Source organism: Melospiza georgiana, chromosome 2, assembly GCF_028018845.1.
Source record: "Melospiza georgiana isolate bMelGeo1 chromosome 2, bMelGeo1.pri, whole genome shotgun sequence".
NCBI lineage: Eukaryota > Metazoa > Chordata > Aves > Passeriformes > Passerellidae > Melospiza > Melospiza georgiana.
Window position 1 is genome coordinate 83,229,717 of NC_080431.1, and position 17,889 is coordinate 83,247,605.

Here is a 17,889-nt window from a genome sequence, read left to right on the forward strand (position 1 = left end):
AGAGCAGCTGGGAGACAGACTGAATGTGATCCCCTTCCACAGAACATGTCTGCGCCTCCTCTCTTTTGTGAGTGTGTGCAAGCCACCAGGTCTCTCAGTAAGGTATGGATAATTCCTGCAGGGAAGGCCCTGGGTTTTCAGAGACAGGTACTTGTTTTGAGGAAACAGCTGTTCTCTTTATTTTTAAACCACAGTTTAATTTAATTTTTAAACCACAGTTCAGCAAACACCCATGCAAATGGAGATGGGTAACAAGGGTACGGGGAATGTTCAAGCACACTTTTACCATGCAGAACTGCTACTTCTGAGTACCAAGTTTACAACAGAACACTGACCAGCTCACAGCCATCTGCAAAACCCAAAACCTTTTGTTACAGGCTTCCCCATCAGCTTCCTAGCCACCTGGTTCACAAAGGCAAGCCCACACCAGAGAGGACAGTGTCCTGGTTTTCTCTAGGATTGCATTACTTTTCTTCCTAGTAAACTGATGTTTGGGTTGTTGCTAAGCACTGCTTACTCTAAGTCAAGGACTTTTCATTTTCCCATGCTCTGCCATCCAGTGAGGAGTTGCACAAGAATCTGGGAGGGAGCACAGCCAGGACAGCTGGCCCAAACTGGCCAAGGGGATATTCCATACCACAGACCATCATGCTGGGTGTATCAACTGAGGACAGCTGGCCAGGAGCCACCAATCACTGCCTGGGGACAGGCTGGGCATCAGTCAGTGGGTGGAGAGCAACTGTATTGAGCATCACTTGCCTTCCTTGGGTTTTAGTTCCTTCTTTCCCCCCCACCCTTCATTACAGTAACTATTATCAATGTCATTATAATTAGTATTATATTAATCCTCTCCATTAATTAAAATGTTCAACTGTTCTTAACTCAACCCACAAATTTTACCTTTTTGCTGATTCTCACCCCCATCCTACAGAGCAAGGTGTGAGTGAGGGGCTGTGTGGTACTTACCTGCCAGCTGGGGTAAACCACCACAGACAGAAAAAAAGCCTGAAACTCCAGCTCCTTTAAACAGCCCTGCTCCTCACATACCTGCTGCAAGGATGAGCAAAAGGGAGGAGAAGGACCCCTTCTCAAACATTTCTAGCCTCAGAAAACCAAAACTAACTACAGTGCAGCCCAATACTCAGTCTATATGAAAGATCAGTAATTACCACATGTATTACAAGACATTCATTTTCTTGAGCTGTCTAGACTAGCAAAGTTCTAGGGTGGAAAAGAGCATTCACTGGATAGGAAGGCAATATGGTTAGCACCCTAACTACAGGAAAGGAAGGGTTTCTCCAGCAAGATTCTTCCTGCACAGTTTCTGAGTCATAAACACAGTACCCAATGCTGGATGACAAGCGTCATCAGCATGCCAATTTATAGGGAAAAACCAAAGCTACAAATCCTAACCTCCACTTGCAAAAGTATTGGCCTTTCAACGGAGAAGTTATCTACTGTTGTGCTCCCCCACCTTTGTTTCCCTTTGTTGTTGCTTTCAGAGTCACACCACCATTCCCACCCAACCTCCTGCATTTTCCCAGGCTTGACCTTTCCTGCATCTCTGCTGCTCCCTGCTCTTTATCCACACATACCACCAGAAAGCATTTTCCCAGTGTGGCAACCCTTCCTACCAGGAGCAGCAGAGCAGTCAGTGAGCTGAGACTTGGCACCACACTCATCAAGACTCCTATTTAATTTTTACCTCCCCCCTCCAAGCTCCTGAATCAACGCCAAAGGGAACGTTCGTTTTGGCAGTCAAGTCTCCCAGAAGAAAAGTTAAAGCCAAAGTGCTGGGGGTGGGACCAAGACAGCCTATTAATAGGCTGATTATAATATAAATTTGGGGAACTAGTCCCAAATATGCTTACCCTCCTGGACCTAGGGCTCTCAGGGGTGGAGTGGAATACCTAACTCAGCACTTCCAGATTCTTTACTGCATCCGCAGCCAAGGAGGGTGGAAAATCCTGTCTGTACCCTGCCTTGCAAAAACATGGCTTGCCAGAAGGGTGGCTGAGCTATTGTTTTCTTCCCTTCTCCCCCAGAAAACAAGCTGCTCTCATACTTACATAGCAGCTCCCTCTGCCTCACCAGAAAAGACTTAGAATTGGAAAGCTTCTATCTTGGATTAAAAAGGGTGATATCAACAATTTTGCTGTGAATAAAAACATCCAGAATGACTCCAAGAAGCAACCCTGAACAATCTAAGATGTCTCAAGTCCCTTCTCACCACCAATTTCTCCAGAGCACACTAGACTGCAGAGGAAGATAGACTCCATGGATTGTCATCAAAACTTTTAAGATATCTGAGAGCATAAAGAGACAAAAGGTTTTGATTTCAGGAGACAGATTGCTATATCTGTAAAAGCAAGCTACTTCCTTCCAGGTGGCAGCTCAAAACCTCTCCAAGACCCCTTTAAAAGTGTCAGGATGAGGCAAGCATGCATGGTGGCAAAAGGAGTCCAAAGGCAGCAGCCAGTGGTACATGCCTACTCCAGCACAGCTAGAACCACCTCTCCAGCACACCCACAAGGCTGCTTCTCCAGCCTTCCCGAAATCCAGACTGTCCTTGCATGTCTTCACATTCTGCCATCAACAGACCTCCCACTCTAGCCTCACACCTCAAGAGAGTCAGAGAATCAGGGGCAGAAGGCAGCACCTTGTGAACCTGACCTACATTTCATCAACAAGCATGACAAGACCTTAATGAAAACTCTGCAAAATTATGCCATGAAGATGATCAAGTTCTTTGGTTTTTTTTTTTTTTTTCATTTTTCACTAACATCTCACAATCCTAGGCCCTTAGAAGCTGAAGGAGATATTTCACTTTTTACACAGTTTGTCACATTGGAGCCACACTCTTTATGAAGATCAGGAGCTCTTACACACAAGTAACACACAGAGAGGAAAACTCTTCCTTAGCTGGGAGACACCTGGCCCCTGATCAAACCTACAGCTTTACCTTTGTAGCAGTAAATATGGAAAGACACACAGGTTTCAAAACACATGTCAATACACATTATGCTCATCTGTCAAACAAAGGAAAAAGCAAACTAGTTTAGCACTATCAGACATGCTTGATGAGTCTCTTCTGGAACACAAGACACTGGAGCATCCATGTGCTGCACAGCCTGCATTCAATGTACCAAACAAAACTGAAACCAGCTTGCCAACAAACAAGAAGTCACAAGTTTTCATACATCTCAGATTTTATCCTAAGTTTTACAATTCTTTGCTGCCTTAGCATCACCCAAGACATTTCAAAACCCTGCTGCAAAGAAAGAGTTGGGAAAAAACACTGCTTCTAACACATGCACTTTTAAATATTCAGGCCTTGATTCTCAAGCAAATTCTTTCCTCCAATGGCAAGTTAGACATGCAGACTTTGGCAGGTGTAGGATCTCCATTCCTCTGAACACAAACCCACAATCTACCACCATGCAAACTCCCTCATACCAAATCTGCTGTGTGTGTACATATGGGTAAATACAGACACATACCAAACTTTCTCTGCTGAATTCACTTATGATTGAACTGCCTTATCACACCTCAAGGCACAATACTGTAGCACAGGGAAACTCTGGTACTCATCTTTCCATCTCTCTCATCATATAGGTTATGCTGGATCACAGATTATAGAGCAATTAAGCTCAAAAAATTGATTTCACAAGAAAACCAAGAGATTTTTGAAATCCCGAAAGAGACATTTAATTAAGTCAATGGTGCACTTCCAAGGGCTCTCCCCTTCATATTTTACAGAGAAGGAAAACAAAGCAGAGTCCAGACCTACTTCACCCAACAGGCCTCAAGTTCTTCTTTACCCAGGAGAAAACTCCTGGACTTCAGCTTCAGCCACTAAATCTGCTTCAAAGCAATTCCACTGCTAAGCTAATGGCTGCAGGAGACTGCTCCTACATCCACTTAAACCAGCAGATGCTAATCTCTTCATCAGCCACAGATACACATGCCATTGGGGTCTGGACAGGATAAGCTGAACAGATGTTTAAGTGCACATTCAGCCTGGGGAATCATCTCCAGAGCTCAGCTGCCAGCTTCACAGGACACAGGAACTAAGGGATTTCTGGAGAGCTTTGCAGGACACAGGAACTAAGGCAATTCAGACACCTGTCCTTTTTTGTACCATTGCTGAGAGAAACACTAATGCCAGCAGGAGGGTGGAAGCACCATGTTTGTGTCATACCTATGGCTCCCAAACACTCCCAGGTACATCCAACTCAGCAAACTGATCCATACCTAGTGGCAAAAAGAGCATCGTGCCATAAAACCTTCGGCTCCTGCCACATGGCCTGGCCTGCTGTCAGGAGTCTCTGAGCAGTAATGCTCTGCACAGCCTGAAGGGCAGCTCCCAAAGCAGTGGCTGGCCCCTACAATCAAAATGCACAAGGCAGCCCCAACTACACAAAGAGAGCTCTCCACATTCCTCCAGTAAGGAGACAAGGAAAGAAGCCCAGACAAGGATCTTAAAGACCTCATCAGGCTATTGACCATCCCAAAGTAATGACATCAGCTTTTTTGATTTACTGAAATGCACAGGACTCCTCTGAGGCAGATACAGCCTCTCCCACACTCAGAGAGGAGCCGGAGAGATTCAGTTTGGTAACTTCGGAGGGACTCTGGAATTCTGGGGGAAGATTCACGAACCAGCAACAACACAGACTCAAACGCAGCAGCTGAGCCACACTTATCTGCACCAGCAGACCCCAAGGGCGTGCACCCACCTGAGGTGTCCCAGGCTGTAGTATCGCGACTCCCCGTCCGTGGAGCGCACCACCTTGACGGTGAACATGGGCTGCAGCTGCCGCAGCTCCAGCAGCACGATGGCCAGGTAGTGGATGAAGAGCAGGGCATCCACCAGGGACACGGCGTACTGCACTATCCCTTGGTAGTTGGTGTCCTTCGAGTCCAAGATGCGAACGCCGTAGAAGAGCCAGTAGGAGAACACAAAGAGGAAGATGAGGACCAGCAGAAGGGCCCGGAACACAAACACCCTGGGTAGGTCTGCCTTGGGCTGGCGGAAGAAAAGAGCCCAGGTCCCGATCAGGAGAATGAGGAGTTTGAACGCCACAGAGATGAACAGTCCCTCACACACAGTGCCACACGGCTCCAGATCATCTCGCCACAGGATCTGGGGTAGCAGAATGAAGGCAATGGGGGTAAGGAAGACTAGGAGTCCGAGAACAGCTGCCACTGTTAAACCCAGGTAACGTTTGCAGTCCAACCCAACGCTGTCTTCAAGATCCTTACTGATCCGGGCAATGTCCTCCTGGGAAATACTGTGCTCAGAGGTGCCTGTGATTGCCGTCGTGGTCTCACCCCAGTTGTCATCCTGAAGGAGGGAGAGATAAATAGAAACAACACTGAAACAATCAGGCTACTCCTTCCAGATGTTCTATTTTTCTTGCCTGGAAAGATTGCCATGACAGTCTTAAGTTCCAGAAAAAATATACAGCAAAATCAACACCTTAAATGTAGTGAATAATCAACCCTGACAATTAGTAAAGGTTTGGAAACAACAGCAACTTGTCCAAACCAGTGACTATAAACATTAGGTGCTAAAAGCCCATAACTGCAGAGCAGGTAGCTCTGCTTGCTGTGCCACTCACTGTATCCCTAGAGGTTCTTCTTCCAGCACATTTAACGAGTTACATGACATAAGTCTTGGAAACTGTAGTAATCACCAGTTCCCATGTCCAGGGCAAGGACTAGTATTCTTCCAGCCAACAAATTCTGCAGTGCAAGTGCACCACAAAAGCACCTGGAAGGGAAATTTTCATTTCAGCGTTTCAAGCCAGTTGTTGTTGTTACACAATCAAAAACATGCTCACACATTATTTTTCCATCCGTAATAGAAGCAACCACACCTCCAGCGAGTTCCTCCACTTCACTGTCTTTTATTCTCCTCTAGAGTAGCACTGCCCTCAGTAGCTGGCAATCTAATAAAACTTTAGTTAAACCAACACATGACAGGTGATCACAGAGGATATTTTCAGGTATGGGGCTTTTAAGTTTAGAGGATCCTGGACTGCCAAGTAGCTCTGGTACTACAATCCAGGCCATTGTCAGAAGCCACTTACTCACAAAGAGGCTTACCTGAAATACAGTCACCATGCTGGCAAGTTTCAGATTACATTATGTGCTCTGAAAGTCTCATTTCTTCCCTAGCTAACATCAGACAATGTCTGCATTGGTTTTCCCATGCTACAATTCCTCCAATTGCTCCCTCCAGCTGCTGGCACAGCCAAAGAGCTACACTGACATGTATGGATTTGACTCACAGCTGCTGCTGGGGTGACTCATGCACATGGAGGCTCCTGATGCTTCCCACAAATGCATGCCAAAGAGTGGCAATGCATGTGGCTCTGCTGCTTGGCACCTGGCACCTTTATAGCCACAATGCTCATTCAGAACCACATTTTTGCTTTTCTTCCTAAGAATATCTTCCTGCAGCCTGTGTCATTAATAGGATTTACAACTTCCCTCAGACTTCTCCAACTGCACACGCTGACCAAAACAACTTATTTGCAAGAGACAGGCATAATATTAAACCTTTATTCACTTCTTTTTAAGTGCTAAAGGAAAGAGTCTTTGGGAAAGGACTAGACTGAAGCAGCACAACTACTTGGAACAACTCCCAACTCCACGGATTTAACTTCTAAAGCACTCCAAGACATGAATACCTCCCATGCCTAGAGCAGTAGGGTTTTGAGACAGACCAACCACAAATAGTCAGCATCTTGAATTAATATGAGGGGGTTTTGAGTCACTTCTCACCAAAGCAGAGGCCCCGGAAGAGATCTGCACTGTAGCATGTCCTGAAAAGCAGCACATTCCTGCCACATTGTACTCTTTAACAGCACCTCTGCAATTCAAGCATTTCAACTATTTTATGTTTATGCATTAAGTAGTTCTGCATAGTTTCCTCCATTTGATGAGCTGCAAAATTGTGCAGAAAAGAGAAGGGACAGGAACACCAGGGCAGCTTAAGGCTACATCCCAGAAGACAACAGGCAACCCTAGTCACAGTTTAGCCCTTGCAACTCTTGTCACTTGAAAGAGTGGGCTACAGCCTAATGCAAAAAAATGCGCATTTATATGGAACCAGAGACTCAGAGAATGCTCTGGGTTGAAAGGGACTTTAAAGATCATCCAGTTCCAACCCTCCTGCCATGGGCAGGGTCATCTTCCACTAGACCAGGCTGCTCAAAGTCCCATCTAACCCAGCCTTGGAACATTTCCAGATATGGGGCAGCCACAACCTCTCTGTGCAATCTGTTCCAGTGCCTCACCATCCTCACAGCAAATAATTTCTTCCTAATATCCACTCTACATCTACCCCCTTTCAGTTTAAAGCCATTGCCCCTTGTCCTATCACTGCATGCCCTTGTAAAAAGTCCCTCCCTGGCTCTCCTGCAGGCTCCTTTCAGATACTGAAAGGCCACAAAATAAGGTCACCTCTGAGCCTTCTTTTCTCCACGCTGAACAACCCCACCTGTCACAGCCTCTCCTCACAGGAGAGGAAATATGAGGCTAAATCTTTAGTGGTACATGGCTTTTGGATCTAACTGAGGTCACTCTGCTCCCTAGGAGGAAAGTCTGGCTCACACATCAACTTATTTAGCTTTGGTTTTAATTGAGGAGGGCTGCATGAAAACAAGGACTTAAAAATTCACCAGTGCCTTTAGAACTATTTGAAATAACAGCTGGGACTCATGAAAAGAAGTAACTGATTACAAAATACCAAATTACAGGACATGAAATGAGCACACCCCTAGGTACACGAATACTGTTACACAGTTTGGCTGGAAGCTGCACACTGATTTTATTTTTTTTTTTTTTTTGGTAAAGACAGAAGTGGAACCCCACAGCCAAGGATTAACAAACCCCAAATCCAGCCCAGGAGGTACTGAAGCATCCTACATTCTAGGCCTTGCAGCACCAGGCATTGTTTGAAAATGAATATGCACCTTTACATCACCTGCTAGAGCAGAGCACTGGATCCATCCTAGCTACAATCCAAGTGCAGCATTACTCTAGTTTTTACCAAACCCATTGTTAATGTACTAGCTTTTCTGAAAATGTACTAGCTCCTTCACAGCTATTTCACACTAGTTTCACATCTCTTGATTCCTTTCCCTATTGGAATCCTGGTTGTAATGCACTTCACAAGATTACCTGTAGCAAATCCTGGATAAAAACTGAAATACATATACAGCTGAAAGGGCTGACCTGAATAACGCACGGTGAGACAATGGAAACAGATGTTTGTATAGAGCCTGGCAGATGACACTCAGGAGAGAGAGTCAAAGTAGTGCCCAAGGAGTTGTCACATCAGCACTGGTGCTGTCAGAAACAGCACCCTCAGAACAAGACAGAGTGACTGAGACCTTGGCTGTACGCGTGAGCAAAGGGCACCCATAAGCCATGACTCTTTACTAAACAGCTTGCAAGCAATTCCTTCTTCTCATAAGAAAGAAAGAATTCCCGACTCTTCCTTCTCACGAGGCAGCGAGCCCCCGGCCCTGTCCCACAACACACCCTGCAGGTTTGTTTGCAGCCCTCCTTACCTGGCCCTCCTCTGCCCGGGAGGCGTCATTCCCGAGCAGCGGCTCTGCAGGCGGCGTCTGGATAGTGACGGACTTCTCCGACCGACTGCCGTCTTTGCTTCGGGGAGATTTGTGTCTGTCCCGGCTCCTTTTTCAAACAGAGGAGGAGGAGAACAATGTTACCAGTTACTCCATGGAGCGGGGCCTGAAAGGTGCTGCACCTCTACCTGCAACAGGTGCCCCAAGCATTAGATCGGACAAGTCTGTCCTTCTCTTGATCAACATAGGCTGCGACAAAACAAGCTCTGGAGGAGGTGGAAAGGGACTTTGCCCAAAGAAGCTGACAGCCTGGGGGCTGGGACAGACCACCCCCTCAGTGACAGCAGAGGGGAGGACAGGGATCCATGCCCACCCCCTAAAACACCTTCCATCAGTGCTCTGCTCAAAGGGAAAGCCTGCATGCTCCAAACAACTGGCATTTCCATTTGGAATTTACTGGTCTACACAGTTCTCCATCTACAAGAAAGTGTCTTGCAGGGACGTGCCCAGTTAACATAAGGAATTAATCAATAGAGCTTTGGTTCCTGCAAAGCAGAGTCTTGTCATCTCTGACCTTAAAACTGTAGGACAATTGGTGAGGTTTATTTCCACTGGTTAATAACCTCAAGTTAACCTCTCACAAAGAAAGCAAGAACATCAAGGGTACAAGGCCAGTCTTTATTTCCAGAGCACCCTTGCAGACCTCACAGCTTCTCATCTGAGAAAATCTCAAGATGAATTAAGCCCCACCAATCTGCCCACCAATGCTTTCCTCCCCGTTCCCACATGGACAGGAAAGCAGCCTTTGCACTGGAAACCCTCACTGTGCTCAGGGACTGGCTTAACACATGAGTATCCCAGCTCTGCCTCTCTCTTGGAATTACCAAAGCCCAAAGGTTTCAGGGGATGACACTTTTTCCAGTTTAAGGGCTCTGGGATTTTTATGTTGTTTTTGGAACTCTGAAGGCATCTTTCCACATAGCATTCTAAGTTTAAAAGGGCAATCTGTATTGGGGATTGGATGCTAAAGAAGGGAAAAAAGGCAAACAAGACATGTTTTACTCGGTAACTGGACTGTGAGCAAAGAGACTTCATGGAAGAATTCTTTTTCCAACCACACAGGGTAATTGCTTCCGAATTGCAAAATTATTTTGGACCAGCTCAGTAATAAGTTGCAAACAGTAAGTGGCACATATTTTACACGTAAAACTAAGTATGGTGTAGGAAAAAAAAAGAAAAGAAAACGCTTCCAAAAGTTTCAGAGCAGATGGATTTTCAGGCTGTTGAACTACCACAACAGAAAGGACTTGCTATTCAAGTTCAGAAAAGCCTGACTTCTAATCCAATCAACGCTGATAAAGGACTTGCTGCCGACTCAAGTACCACTCAAATTCTATTTAAAAAACCTCAACACACCATTAACAGAGTAGGCTGGAGGAGGGTGGGGAGAGGCAGGAAACCTTATTATTACAGAATAAAGAAATGGCATCAGAAGACAACTAGCAATTATCAATTTAGGAAGTCTAACACGTCTTTTCCCCAGATACTGTACTCATCCCTCACCCTTTAAGAGGGGAGTTAGGTAATCTTTTCTTTCTGCTGGCACTACCTCAATCTTTTTGGCCACACAACTCCAGCATGCATCCAACAGGTTGAATATCAATGAATTAGCAGCTTCAAGTCTCCTCACTGTGTTCCCCACAAGGACTTTCCACATCTATCTTCTCCAGACATCTGGGTCCACCGATTTTATCCTGGCTTACAGGTTTTTTTCCCCATAGGACATATCCTAAGTTAGAGCAGTAAGCAATTGAAAACAAACATTTCCTTACCCTTGTCTGTGAGCTTTTTTGGAGTGACCTGAGTAGTGGGAGTATCCCGAATATGTTGATTCTGTATCCATCGCAGCAGACATCGGGTGTGCACGGAAGGGGCACAGATTTTATTCAGAAGATGAGTTCCTGGTGCTCCTGAGGTGGAGTCCGTGGTAAAAGTGCTTTCCTGGGTACTCTTTGCTTCCCAGTCATCGGTGAGATCTGGTCCTCAGAGACTGAGTGAGCTTCACTTAAAAGGAATCTGATCAGAGGGGAGGGGAGGGAGGGTGCTTGGCTTCTCACGATTGACCTAAGAAACGAGAAACAGGCATGGAAGTGCACTCTAAGCAAAGCAAGACATCATCCCTGCTGCAGGAATTCCCTCACTCTGGCCACATATCACACTCATCAAGCCTGTCCTGCTCAGCCTCTCTTTCTGATCTAGTGAAATATATGCATTTGAAGAGCTTTAAATGAATTCAGTGCATCTGTTTTTCAGAGTTCAGCCCATTCATCTAAAAAGCTGGAAGAGACAGTCTAGGTCACCTGGTAGGGACAGTGACTTGGAGAAGGCACAGCAGCCTTACATACCAAAATTCACCCACAGAAAAACGACGAGGCTTGGCTTCGACACCACATCTCTTGTCCTGCATGACACAGCCCTAATAACCCCCCCTTCAGAACAGCAGCATTACAGCCTATTTACAGGGGGAAGGGGTGGGGGTGAGGGCAACTTCCCTAGGAAAAATGCTGGAGAGAATCAGCCCACCATGTCTGAGCCTGCTTTGTTTTCTTAACTGCAAGGTGTGCCCATTACACAGGCATTAGTTACTGTACAATCAATGGCACTGTGAACACCTCCCTCTCTTGGTAACCTTTGTCTCCAGAAGCTAATTCGGGCCTCGAAGAATTCAATTTTATTAAAAATCATCTCTATATATACACATACTAATAACACTGGGGAGAGTCGATTAGAGATCACATCTAGCTTATATGGGCCACACTTTTACAATGTACTTCCACTTGGAACAGTAGCTGAAGTCACATCTTTAAAGGGTCATGCTTTTTGGAGCAGGGCAACATTAGAACAATTTCCAACAGTAACATGTCAAAAACCCCAGCCCTGTGGGAAGGAAGGGTAGACATCATCCCACTTTCCAAATCCACATCCTGCCTTAGGTGAGAAGAGACATGGAAAGGAGGGGCGTTAAGGAGCTGATCGCTGGTTTGAGGAAACACATGCAAATAGGGAAGAGGGAAGGGTTGCAGCTATGAACAGAGGTACCCTGGCACAGCCCAGCACTCCTGTGGCACACAGGAGCACTCTCACACACCTTCTGCCCAGGCAACTGCTGCCTCCAGCCAACACAGCACTGAAGCCATGCCGTGCTTTCAGAGCGGGCAAAAGAGCACTTTAAATTAGATTCCTCTGTAATTTTCTGCTCACAGCAGTTTTTGAAGCGGTTAGCAGTAAAAAAAGGCAACCACTGCTTTCATCCCTCTCCTTCCCCAAAGACAGAGGGACAACAACAGAAATCCTGCTTTGGCCAGCTATTCTTGCAAGCCATAAGATTCCTCCATTAACACCTCCACAGAGGCTCGCAGCAGAGCAGAGAGCTCTGCCACAAGCAAGCACTGCCAAAGAACCAAGCCTCCTCCCCACAGGGTTCCTTGGCTGGAGGTGCAATCTGCAACAAAGTAAAGCAGCACCCCCACTGCATCCAGAGCTGCAGGTATTTGCAAAACACTTGGGCTTTCCAGGGCTCCTGGAAAGCAGAAAGGCAGGGGGACCTCCTGTGTACAGGATTCCCAAGCTCTAAGAGCACATTGTAACTCAGAGAATACGAAAAGGACAAATTAAGGATGGGACCATAAGGCCCGGTTTCAGGAGGAAAGGAATGAGGATGGATTTAAAAACAGTTAAACAAAGCCAAGGCACAGCACAGTTTGGAAAACGGCATCATTACTGTAACAAGAAAAAAAATCCCCCAGCCCAGGATGTGATGTTAACACTCGTTAACTCCCTGGATTTGCACACAGCCTGTACCTTACTGCTCCAGCAATTGGCTCATTAAAGCTGATTTTTACCTCTACTGTCCTGCTAGGCAACACAGAAAAATCCTTTCTCTCTGTCTGTCCTCCTCTGATAAATGGAGATGAGGCCACAACCCCCCTGCGTTCAAAAAGCACGATGAGGAGATGGCTACACAGGACTCTACAGTCATTAGGCACCACGGACCAGAAACACCCTCAGTTGAACAAAAGGTGACAAGTTATTGTAGTCCTAAACCACTGTGATGTTACTGGAGTTCCTTTGAGAACAGCCATTACCTTTACAGATACATATCACTGCATTTTAGGAAAAGGAAAAGCAAGGAGGGCTGCTGGCATATATCAGTAAAGGTTACGTATTTTTCTAGCCCTCTAGGAAAGTATAAACTCTCCCCCCTTTCCTCTAACCACATAGAAGAATTTTTCCCCATATCCCAGGTAAAAGAACCAGAGCTGAGGCAGGGACTGGGAATAGAGCTCCTCTTTTGGCCCCTCTCACCCCATCAGCACAGGACCATACTTCTCTGGAGGCCTCTGGGAACATTTCTGCAGGCAGAGGCTGCTGTGGAAATGCACAGGCTGCTTGGGCAGGTACCATGAACAAGCAGTGCCCATTTGATGGTGAGTTAAGCAAGGCAGTGTTTGGGCACCAGGCAGAAAAGACCAACACAGGAACCTCAGGGCAGGCTGGATCATGCCAACTTTCCCTTTCTGTGTAAGCAAGAGCAACGGTTTTGACACAGCTCTGTGAAAAGTCAACAAGGCGGCCCCCAAAAACCATCAAGTCTCCTGGATCACCGTCAAAAGCAGTAATCTCAGAGGTATTTCCCAACCTGAAGGATTCTAGGATGAACTCAGGGACTCTGCACCTCCTCCTTGCCCCAACTGCAGGACACACCAGTGGTTAATCTTCCTGTCAAGGCACTCACAGGCCAGCCAAGAACAAAGTACCTCTGCCCGACCTCAGCTGCAAAAAGCAGAAGACCACTGGCTTTGCCTGATGTCCAGCTGAGAATGATTGTCAAGAAGGCTTCCTAGACTTGTCCAACAGAGGGTAGCCTGGATTGCTAGATAGACACCACTCCCAGCCAAGGAGGGAGGGGCACAGTCCAAACACGCACTCCCCACAGCCATGCCAAGCCACTTACCCACGTCCTGATCTACTTCACAGCAGGAAGGCAGGGCAGCCTGACACCACAAAAGCTTTTGAAACTACTGTGGAGGAGGTAAGGAAGGGACCAAAATACAGTTAACAATCTAAACTACACCTCTGGGTTGGAGTTCTTCCAATTGCATAGACTGGAGTCAACACTGGATTAGCCATCAAGCCAAGAGTGGCCACTACTAGAGCTTGAGGAGACCTAGAGAAGACAAGCTGTTCTTGAGTCCTTCATAACACAACCATATCCAAACTGAGCACAGTCTTCACGCACCTCCACTACTAAATCACTGCTAATGATGATTCCTACCCTACCCCTCTGGGCAAGAACAAGTGTTCTGCTTAAAGCAGCAGCCCCATCATCTGGGGCCTCAACCCTTCACAAAAGAGCCTGAATTCAGAGTACAACACAGCCAATTGAAATGGCTTCACAAATGATCATTACATCTTGCAGGACTCTGCTGAAGGCATGGTCTGTTTGCAGAGCTTCTGGCCCCGCATGAAACAAAGCCCTGTTGGCCCGAGGGTACAGTTGCACTGTATTTCAGCGTTGACAAGAAAGCTGGTGTAAGTAGCTTCCACCTCCGCACCACGGTTCACCACTCTCAGTTGTGTCAACACAATTCTCAGCAAGCAAACAGCACTGCTGGAAAACAAAACAAAAAAATCCCTTTTTGCCCCCCTGCCACGCTTTTGTCTTGGATCCTTTCCGTGACCTAGTTCACAGCACAGCTCAAAACATCAAAACCAACATCAGGGTGAATAGCAGCACAAGCACACAGCTAGAGGGGAGGTGGGAATGCCTCCTCTGCTCCACCACGACAGTTGTATAAACTGTACACCCAGAACTCTGCTCCCAGTAGGGCCAGCACTCTCACTCTGCCTTTCCCCTATTCACTGATGACAGAAAGAAGCCAAGTACTAGATGGAAAACAATGGTAAGGGCACCCCGAAGTAAATTTTGGGACCCTGTGCTGGCAAGGAGGACTGCCACACCCTGCATGACAGTGAAGAAATGTAGCTACCCCTGAATACCCCAGAGATCACTGTAATTACAGTTTCTATGCAGCTACACAACTCATTGTAACTCCCTCTTTTCATACGCTCATAAATCTCAAAAAGAGTTCTTTTGAATTGCTATTTTCCACACTGGAAGCCCAATCCTATTTCCAATGAAGTTTGCTTTGTGATCGTCTTCAAGGGAGAGCAGTTTGGCTCCCAGCCCAAGAGAAATTTAAAAGAGCGAGTTACATCTTTAAATCAAAGAGGGCAAACGCAAACAACAGCTCCCTTTACATCCCATGCTTTCCCAATGGATTTTCCCCTGTGAAGTTGAGGCAAATAACTCCAGAGCAGCTCATCTTTGAAATCTTTACACAGTTTGAATCTTGCTCTGTTTAAAACTTGCAATCAATTAGAGTTGGTTTACCAGTCAGTTCATGAAGTTGTGTGTATTTGGAAGTGCCATCTGGAGCGCAAAGCAGCCACAAGTGTCCGTGAGGATGTGCGCAGAATGCAGCTCCAAACGCCGTCAGCCTCACTTGTTAAACAGCACCAGCTGTCTGCGGGGTAATGGATGCCCACGAGCTATTGCACTGAGAAATCTTTTTTTTCCCTTCATTTAGTGAAACGAAGAGCTTTGCAAATCAAACACACCGAACCCCAAGCGCTGAGGGTTCAAAAGTAAAAACAATTAAGACGGCTAAGCAGTGAGGAAGCTTTTCCAACTCCAGCACTGGCCTGGCTGCACAGTACTGCTGCAGCACATTCCCATTATTCACTTCAGGAAAACGACAAGTTGCGTAACTTCAACTGCAGACATAGTAAGACGTATGAGCAATGCCACAGGAACCTCTTGCTTTTGAATTTCCTGAGCAGGCCCCAATCCAGCAACTTGATCTGGAAGCACATAAGTTCATCCATGCTCATCTACTCGCAGAGCCAAGACTTCCAGTTTTAACGGGCAGTGAGCTTTGGGAAACAAGGCTTTTCTAAAATATTTGTATTTATTTTTGCATGTCATTAAATAAGGTCAATTTTGGCCATATATATTTTAGATATATATATAAAAAAAACTAAACCATGGCTTTTACTGCATGGTGGAGGCTCTTGATTTGCCCCTCATTCTAAAAAATCCCGTTTAATAATCAACAAATTCAAGCCCTTTAGCAATAAGTTCTCTTTTCTTTTGCTTCTCAGAGGCTCCTCAGAAAGATTTCACAGATCCCCTGGAATTTCCAGCCCCAAAGCTGAAAACCATTAGTCCATGACACAGGTATTTCAGAAGGAAAAGCCACTTGGTTCATTGAAGCAATCCACTGTTTAATCAGAACATGCAGCAACAAAGGTCTGAAAACACAGCAACTGACAAGAGAAATACCCAGGCAAAACCACCACTCAAGTGAGCATAGAGTTTCCAAGCAGTGACCCCCAGCCTCTTGTCCCCCTGTTACACAGCTGGAAGCTCTCTACGTGGGGCCCATCTGTGAAACACTTCCCTGGAGGATGTCCTCTGCCCACTCCAAGAGGCACATCTGGGCTGTCCAGGTTTCTGAAGCACGATGAGCATCTGAGACTCAATCATGCAAACTACACCTCAGTGCCATCCTGTCAGACTGGTGACAGCTTGTGCTTCCTCACTCATGGGTCTGTTCCATGCTGCCAGATCTTCCAGTGCCCCCCTTAACCCCAGAGCCATGCAGCGGGGCACAAGGCAGTGTGGCCTCAACTCAGGACACCAGGGCACCTGGGACTGTGCACAGGAATTCAGTTTTCCATATTGACATTTAAAACAAAACAAACGGGGAAAAGTGTCTCACAAGACACTGCTGACTCTGCCTACCCCAACAGGCAGTACCTGTACCTCATTTTCAGTACTTGCTTTTAGCCACAGCACTTAGATACTGAGTTAGCATTAAAAGGTATGAACTGGAAAAGGTTTCTCTACTGAAAGAGCACTCCCTCCTTTAACACACTTCATATCTGCCAGCATTTTCTATTTAAATCTAGAACAACAAAAAAGAAGTCTACAGACCCTGAGAAAATCCCCAGGACACAGCACAGTGGGATGCCACAGAATGGAGTCTCTCTACATCTCCCTCGTGCTCAAATCTGTACAAGTCCAATGCCATTCTGCCCTTGCAAGGAGAGAGGGCAAAGGTGTTGACCCCAGAGGAAATAACCATTGATTTTTAATTTGACCCAAGTCAGAAAATCCTGACATACAGGCTAATGATGAATTAAAAGAAGTACTAAGATTGTTTTTACATGGGTTCATTTTCTTCTTCCAAGCAACAGTACCAGACATGGGGAAACAGGAGCTCACTATTTCCCACCAGCAGAACTGGACATGACAGATCTCCACTCAGGTCTGCCTCAGCTCCCCACACAGCAGCACAAGCCCTGCAGCAGCAAAGTCACATTTCTGACACCACCCTTTGCTTTGGTTGCAAGAGGTGTAAGGAAGGCAGGCTACAACAACACAACACGCAGTTCTGCTAGTACAACTGCAGTGTTGTGGTAGTGTTGTCCTAGTACTGTATTGTCCTAGTACTGTATCCCCGTCTCACAATGGCAGGAAGCCCTCTCCAGGTGCACATATCCATAAGACAACAGCCACCAGGAACAACTGCCACTGCTAACCAAAACCAGAAAGGCCAGAAGCAACCACTGGGAGCTGCTGGTCGGTGGCTGGGAGCAGTTAGATATTTGCCTGGCTGGTTCCAGTACAGCCTGGGATTATTCCAAAATTTCAGCTATAGGGAACATTTTTAAAGGAGGTTTTCTACAAGACTCCATTTACATTTATTTTTCAAAATTAACAACTGTAGTGATCACTGAGCCAACACTGGCCTCGTAGCTGTGGCCAGCTACATAGCCAAACCCCAGTGGGGGAAAAGAGCCAAGCATGGTCAGAACGAAGCTTTTCAAAGGTGGCAAAGCACTGCTGAAGCTCCCTTCTCCACAACTCTCCTCCTTGAAGTCAGGCTGAGCTCACAGGCAATGATATCACAGAACATACTTCATAACATCCTAATTTGCACTTCCAGCCAGCGTGACTCCATTTCTTAACTCTTTATAGATCTTGTGGGCAGCTCATTACTGACAAACCCGGGGTCAAAAAAATCCCACTGCTCCAAACAGCCACAGAATCGCCCAGCTGCCTCCTCAGATTGAAAACCCTGCCATCATGTCACTTATGCTTTCACCGACTCTGCAATTCAAAGAGTTCAACCCTCGGCATAAGAGAGTCAGTTCACCA

General features: G+C 46.3%; 1 protein-coding gene across 1 annotated transcript in view; it reads right to left on the reverse strand.

Annotated features, from left to right (window-relative positions):
- Window positions 1–17,889, reverse strand: part of VANGL1 (VANGL planar cell polarity protein 1) — a 42,955-nt gene that overhangs the window by 24,333 nt on the left and 733 nt on the right. Inside the window, exons 2-4 of the mRNA XM_058018646.1 lie at window positions 10,436–10,727; window positions 8,586–8,712; window positions 4,740–5,347 (exon numbers count right to left, since the gene is read on the reverse strand). Coding sequence (XP_057874629.1) covers window positions 4,740–5,347; window positions 8,586–8,712; window positions 10,436–10,518 — 818 coding nt within the window. The 5' untranslated portion in view covers window positions 10,519–10,727. The remainder of the gene's footprint in view (window positions 1–4,739; window positions 5,348–8,585; window positions 8,713–10,435; window positions 10,728–17,889) is intronic.